Genomic DNA, 7,809 nt, shown 5'->3' with positions numbered 1-7,809 from the left:
AGAATGATATCTCCAATTCCAATGATCTTTAGTTCATGATCATTGCAACTGTATACAGATCCTCCTGAGATACATTCATATTGTTTGAACCATTCTCTTCTAGGGGTCATGTGAAAAGTAGCTCCCGAGTCAAATAACCAGACATCAACAAATGTCTTTCTGCCTTCATTTGCTACCACTGCCTCACTAACCAAAGCAGTCCCATCATCTGAAGTGCTTACAATATTTCCTTGAGGATTTGAGTTATTTAAACTCCGACAATCCTTCTTCAGGTGACCTTTCTTGCCACAATTGTAGCATGTATAGGTCTTCTTTTTTTTAGACTTCGGTTTACCATGATTGTGACTACCACTTGGGCCACGTTCCGTTGATCTCCCTCCTGACACCACCAAGGCCTCCACTTTTCGTGAACTGGCATGTTTGTCCTCCTTATTATTGTGCCGATTTTCTTCTTCTGGAATAGCAGCCGCAACTTCATCATAGACTAGATACTCCGAGAGAACATTATTGGTTAAGTTAATAATGAGTTGATCATACGAGTCAGGTAGACTCTGAAGTAAAGTTCAGCACGTTCTTTTGGCTCTATATTGCAACCTAATGAAGCGAGTTGAGAAAATAGAGTATTCAAAGAATTAATGTGCTCATTAACTGAAGTAGATTCATTCATGCGTAGCGCATAAAGTTTCCTCTTAAGGAATATCTTGTTGTGGAGTGATTTGGTCTCGTACAATTTTACGAGGTGATCCCAAATCTCTTTCGCCATCTTCTTTTCTTCAATGCTAGACAAAACACCATCTACTAGTGCCAGATGAAGATTTGCGATAACCTGGCCGTCCATCTCTTCCCATTTTTCATCAGTGACTTCGGCGGTACGTCCACTGATTGCCTTCAAACACTTATCATTTCTCAGGATAGCTTTCATCTTTAGTTTCCATAACGAGAAGTTACTCCCGTTGAACTTTTCAATTTCAAATTTCGTAGACATTGCTATAATTACAATCTTCTTTTCGACAATACTATTTTTCTCACCCAAGGACTTTACCGAGTGAAAATAATCTTACTTATTTTATGATGTGGACGATCCACTCCCGTGGCAACCACAGAGCATACGATAAGTAGATTAATACACACTAGATATTAGACCTTAGCTCTTGATACCACTTGTTGAGAAAAGCGACACCGAATTATAGCAATCCGCTAGTAATAATTGAAATAACGACAATAATAGGACACCGAGATTTAACGTGGAAAACCCCAAAAGGGTAAAAACCACGGGCATGGAAAGAAGCACTTCACTAATAAGAATAATAGGAATTACACTTCTCGCTAATTACAAGGATAAATACTAATCTTTATATCTCTTGTAATTAGGAGATTACTCACAAACTTTCTAATTATTTCTTTTAGTACAAAGAGAGAATGAATTAATTTTGGGATGTCTAACTCTGCTTGCAAGGTCCTGTATTTATAGTAAAAGGAATGAGGTAGGTGGTGTAACATCCGTGTTACATCCGTCCCACATCGGTTGGAGAGGGGAACGAAGCATGCCTTATAAGGGTGTGGAGACCTTTCCTAGCATGACGCGTTTTGGGACCACAAGTGCAGCAGATCTCATGAGAACTCTGTAGTTAAGCGTGATCAGGCGAGAGCACTACCAGGATGGATGACCTCCTGGGAAAGTGCTCGTCGTGTGTGGTTGCCAAGAAAAATCCGTGCGCCTACGGGCAAAGCGGACAATATCATGCTACGGGGAACGTGTTACCTGGGATGTTACATAAACGCCGATCATGATTGATTTTAAGAGGTGAATTTTATGTGTATATTTGAGGTTTAAAAAGCTATTTCATGAGGTTTTTATAACGAGTAACGATTTGGGACGAAAACGCGAAAACGGGGGTTAAAACAAGAAAAAATGCAAAAACTGGAACCCAGCCGCAAGGAGGCGGCTGGGGGGCTCATGTAGGCGCCTGGCTGGGGCAAAATCCTTCTCAAGTAGGATATGGGCATAAGGAGGCGGCTGGATTTGGCGCCTGGGCGCACGTAGGCGCTTGGTGAGCATAATTTGCGGCTGGAGCTATTTTTGGATAAAATTTGAGGCCGAATTTAAGGGATTTAATGCTTGGGGGTTACCCTACTTCACCCCTATATAATGGAAACCCTAGGCTACGAATTGATAACCTTTTCTATCAATTTTAAGAGCATCAAACACAAAAAAACACACCATCAATCATCATCAAATCAAGATTCAAGCTAGGTTTCAAGGAATGTTCATCATGCAACTTCAAGAAGCAACCATGATCATCATCACCAACATGTTTGGCTAGTTTCTTTTACTTTATTCCTTCCCTGAACAATTGATACATGTGTTCTTTTCATTCAAGTTTATGTGGTTTGTAATGTTATAATACTTATGTCTTTTGAATTGTGATATTATAAACCAATTGTTTATTGATTAATGCAAGTATTATTAATTGTGATTATTGCAAGTTGAATTATAGTGATTTAACATTGTGTTCTTGATCCAACTTAGTGTTAATTAGATTAAGGATAAAGACATAGTGTCTAGGTTGCATGATTCAATCCCAAGATAGTTAGAATTGATAAGCCTAAGAAATCTTGTCTATGAGATTTGATCAATACTTGATAAGCATAATACTTGTTTGCATGAATGCATGTTAGATTGGGATTGTAAAGGGATAAAGGCTCTTAACCAATTTATTACAACCTTTTCAATTAAGCTCATTGTTTATGCTCTTAAATACTCAAGTTTACATTTACTTAGTAATTGTTAATCTAGTCTTTACTTTAGTTAATTTTAGTTAATCACAAACAAACCAATCTTGAAATTGCTTGCTAGTTAACCATAACTTCCCGTGGAACGAATCCTGCTTACCCTATCTAAAGTAGAGTAATTAGGCTATTTTTGACCGGCCCTTCGACACCGATCAATCATTACAAGGTCAAACACTATATGCTGTTTTAAAAAAAAGTGTGCATTCATAAAAATGGGTGACGTCTTAACCAACATCAAATGTTTTACAATGATAGTATGCTTCTACGAATAGAAGCAATTAACATAAGTACGAGACCCAAAGGTCATTACAAATTCATTGTTCAAAAGTAACATAGTTTGTGAATGCAAGGTAAACGTTTCATGCAGAGACATCTCTAACAAAAGCAGCGGGAGTCTATACAGCAAGACTACTACAGCGGAAGCATCAAACCTCTAAGCACCTGAGAAAACATGCTTAAAAATGTCAACACGAATGTTGGTGAGCTATAGTTTAACTTGTAACAGTAACGTAAGGTAGGCCACGAGATTTCAGTATTTCAAAACAGCATGAAAAGCATATGCTTAACCGTGGGCACTTGGTAACTAACTTAACGTAATATCACCCCCTGAAAGTACACTTAGCGAGTGCGTAAGTTTACGAAGTATTAAACACCCGTTAAATGCTAGCGCGACTAGCCCGAGTGGGGATGTCAAACCCTATGGATCCATATCTAAGATTCGAGTTCACCGGTTCAAAAACCAATGACTAAACGTTACCGAGCTAAGGGGAAAGTTTATGCCGTTATATAACCCACACAAATATAAAGTTTAAGTACTCGTGCCTAGTATGTAAAACGTAAAAAGCGCATGTATTCTCAGTTCTCAAAATAGTTAAAGTAAAAAGGGACGCTATAACTCACAGTGAAAATTAGTAAAGTCGGTACGAGATAAGTAAGCAAGTAGTTGGTCCGAAAGGTCCTCAACCTAAGTCAAAAGTTACTAAGTTAGTAAATCGTTCCCAAAGGTTTAAAAGTATGTAAATTAGGTCTTAAGTATCATCATCATTCAATGACATAAGTAAAAAGTAAAGTAAGTTTTCAATCAAGAATAGAGATCGAAACAAGGGCTGATTTCATTCAGCTGCCACGACCTCTATATGAACTGAAATGAGGTGAGACTAGTGGACATGGCTCCGTATATGAGTCCTTTAACCACTGACCAATTTTCAGAACCAAACTCGTCTTCGTTTGACCGTGGTGACGGTTTAAGTGCGAGTAGGTCAGAAGATTCAGCACAACGTTAAAAGGGCGTAGTGACTTTCGGAAGGCTATAAATCCTAAACCGTATATCGGATTTAGGCGAGGCCTAAATGGAAAATCATCTACTCGAACCGAAATAACTGGAAATCAACTTTCAAGTAGCCTAGGGAGTTTTATCAGACCCATAAAATAGTAAGCAATGTGCTCCGGTGGGATTCTTAGTGCTTGATGTTCATCACGGTTCTCATCCTTGATGCTTGTAGCTTCAAGTGTACAACTCGTTGATGTGTTTGCATCACCTTAACCAAGTTTTGACCATCATGACACTAGTGTATGTCTAAGATAAATAGCATAACTCATTTAAGGATTGTAAGAAGGTTGATGAACCAAAGTTACATCAAGATCTTAGATCCGACACATACATGAGTTCTAATAGTAATATTAAGCTATAAACTTGAATGTAAACTAAATAAACAAGATCTTAAGTTGTAGAACTTAGATCTTAGTTAGATCTTGAAGATCCTAGACTAAAAAGTCTAGATCTAGTGTTCTTAAGTTAAACCCTAAGTTATGGAACTTGGATCTTCACTTTAATATAACCATAAGTTATGAAACTTAGGTTTTTATCTTGTAGAATGTATATAAGCTTATAAGCTTTTGTTTTAGACAAAATTGGAAGACCATAAGCTATAGAAACTTAGATCCAACATAAGTGTATGAAGTTATAACTAGAAAGTTTAACTTCCATGTTCTTGAACTTACAAAGTTTAAACTTTGGTTTCAAGAAGAATGAGATCAAGTTTAACTAGTAATACTTGACCAAAATTATACAATCATGAATAAAAAAAAAAAGATGAAGAAATAAACTAAAGTTACAAGTAACAAGTTCATGTTTGTTTCATACTTAAGGAGATTCAAGTCAAAGCTTGGATCTTAAGACAATAAACCTTAAGTTTCCAAAACATGAATATAAGTAAGATCTTAAAGCTTATGAACTTTAGATCTTTATAACTTTTCAAGTGTAGAACCATAAGCTAACAAGCTTAGATCCTTGTTCTTGACTCCTCATCAAACAAATGATGGAAGAAGCAAGATTCATGAAGATACAAACTAGAAAGCTTGATCTTTAACAACAAACAACAAACAAGTGAAATGATGATGATACTTGGTGATTTAAAAGGAAGGAAGAAGAAAGAAAAAAAATATTTTACTTACAATTTTGAGAGAAAAAGTCTAGAGAAAGAAGTGTAAGAAAGATATGTGTGAAATGGGGTTTCAAACTAGCATATATGTAACAAAAAAAAAAAATTTGAACTCCCTCCCCACCAAAACCGATCGGTTTTAGGCTCCCAAAGGGGTAGTCAACCTTCGTTCTTTCATGTGTGGGAGGGTGGTGTTTGCTAGGAAAGTGTATAAGGTTAAATACATGGGAAGGTGGTGCATGCATGCTTGAAACATCTTTGTCTCCTACACCTTAATTAATCTTTATTTAATCTTAATGAATCACTAGCATAATAATGGGCTCACTAATTAGTCCATTAAGTAATGTAGGGTGGGCCTTGATAGTCCAAGTCCAATAACATAAGCCCATGTATAAGTATGCAACAAATTAGTAAAAAGCTCAAGTAATTAACTACTTACATTAGTTAATTAGGAATAATTAATAATAATTAATTATGAACGTAAATAATATTTGAAATATTATTCGTGAAAAGCACGTGTCGAAAAGACGAGTCGGGACATTGGAAAGTCAATTACGGTGACAAGGAAAATGTATAAGAATACATTTATTAAAACGTAAGTATTAATAATAATTATTAATAATATAAGTTGGAAAATCTAGGGTTGTTATAGAATGGAACGGGTTACAAGCACTTGTTATTAAAGAGTGTCTGTATGCATACTATGTTCATTGTTTCGCTCATAGATTACAACTTGCCCTGGTTGCTGCTTCAAGAGAAGTTATTCCAGTGCATAAATTTTTCAATAGATTGAGTTATATTATTAATGCGATATGTGCTTCTAGTAAGCGTCATGATGAGCTGCAAAAGTCTAAGGCATTAGAGATTAAGCATTTGTTGGAACTTGGTGAAATTAAATCTGGTAAGGGGGCAAATCAAGTTGGGACCTTAAATTGAGCAGGTGATACGCGTTGGGGTTCTCACTTTCATCCCGTTTGTAGCTTACTTAAGATGTTTGATGATACTCGTGTAGTTTTGGAGGGTATAATTGATGACAGTTCTAGTTACTCTCAACGCGCTGATGCAGCTGAGGCCTATAATTATTTGACATCGTTTGAGTTTGTTTTCATTTTGCACCTAATGAAAGAATTAATGGGGAGGGCTAACATTTTATCTCAAGAATTGCAAAAGAAATATCAAGATATCGGCAATGCCATTGATTTAGTGTCGGCAACAAAGGTATCTTTAAACAACTTCAGAAATAAAGGCTGGGAACATTTCATTAAACAGGTACAAGATTTCTCTACTAATCATAAAATAGATATGCCGGATTTTAGTGCTTTATATAAGTGTGGCCGATACCGCCCTCGCCAAAAGACAATCATGTTACTTTTGAGCATTTTTATCGAGTAGATATATTTATTTGTGCTTTGGACAAGCAATTACATGAGTTGGCCAATAGATTTGATAACAACGCTAATGAATTACTAACTCTTAGCTCTGCTTTAATTCCTAGAAAAAATCCGAGGTGATAAATATTGATCACGTTTGTTCTCTTGTTGAGAAATATTCCCATAAATTTTACTGAGCAAGAAATGTTGAGGTATGAATTAGAGTTGTTCAACATTGAGAAGTCAAGTAATCAACAACTATCTAGGATTTCTACTATTTCTGAGCTATGTAGATTCCTTATAGAGAGTAAAAAGAGTAAGGCATGTGGTTTGATTGAAAAATTATTGCGACTAATTTTGACACTTCCAGTTTCCACTGCTACAGCCAAGAGGGCATTTTCAGCAATGAAGATGTGCAAAAATCGACTTCGTAATAAGATGTCTGACAATTTTCTTGCATCTAACTTGGTAGTTCACATCGAAAGAGAAATTGCACAAGTGTTTGATTCAGAGTATGTAATTGATGAATTTAAGAACCTTAAGGGTCGTCGAGCTGAGTTGTAGCATTTTTTTTATGAATGCTTCATTAATATGACACTACATGTTTTGTTTGATATAATTCGGCCACCCTCGTCTTTGTCTTCAAGCTCCGTCCCTGTCTGACAAATAAATAAGGGTGTTTTTCTAAGAAATGTACAACTTCATAATTGCATATTCGATGACGACTTAGATATCTCGGCTAGGCCTAAGTTAGCTAGGGCCTAAATTTCTCGGTCATGGCTTAGTTTTCTCTGCTACGACTAAGTCATGGCCAAATTTCTATCTGGGATTCTCGACTACGGCCTAGTCATAGCCGAGATAATTCGATCATGACTTGGTTTTCGGCTATGACTAAGTCATAGCCGAAGTAACTCGGTCATGACTTGGTTTTTTCGGCTACGACCAAGCCATGATCAAGATATCTTTGTATAAAAATGAGTGTTTTCAGGTATTGTTTTTTTAGTTTTATTGATTTTGTAGTTTTAGTTTTTTTTGGTAAAAATTTATTAAGACGCTAACGCTAGATTATATCAAATTAAAAATCATAATTTAATTTTGCTTTCTTTATTGGTAAAAATCCTATACAATATTTAGCTTGTTGAATAATAATTGTGGACAAATTGTATGGTTAGTGGATGGTAGGCACCTACCATCTTGTGAAGTTT

General features: G+C 36.1%; 1 protein-coding gene across 1 annotated transcript; it reads left to right on the top strand.

Annotated features, from left to right (window-relative positions):
• The first annotated feature begins 3,939 nt into the window (after nucleotides 1-3,939).
• Nucleotides 3,940-7,168, top strand: LOC139901646 (uncharacterized). Its single transcript, XM_071884335.1, has 4 exons — nucleotides 3,940-3,944; nucleotides 5,960-6,135; nucleotides 6,247-6,503; nucleotides 6,803-7,168. The coding sequence occupies exons 1-4, from the start codon at nucleotides 3,940-3,942 to the stop codon at nucleotides 7,166-7,168; spliced, it is 804 nt and encodes a 267-aa protein (XP_071740436.1).
• Nucleotides 7,169-7,809: the final 641 nt, after the last annotated feature.

Source organism: Rutidosis leptorrhynchoides, chromosome 3 (assembly GCF_046630445.1).
Source record: "Rutidosis leptorrhynchoides isolate AG116_Rl617_1_P2 chromosome 3, CSIRO_AGI_Rlap_v1, whole genome shotgun sequence".
Lineage (NCBI taxonomy): Eukaryota > Viridiplantae > Streptophyta > Magnoliopsida > Asterales > Asteraceae > Rutidosis > Rutidosis leptorrhynchoides.
This window is presented reverse-complemented; position numbering and strand designations above follow the sequence as displayed.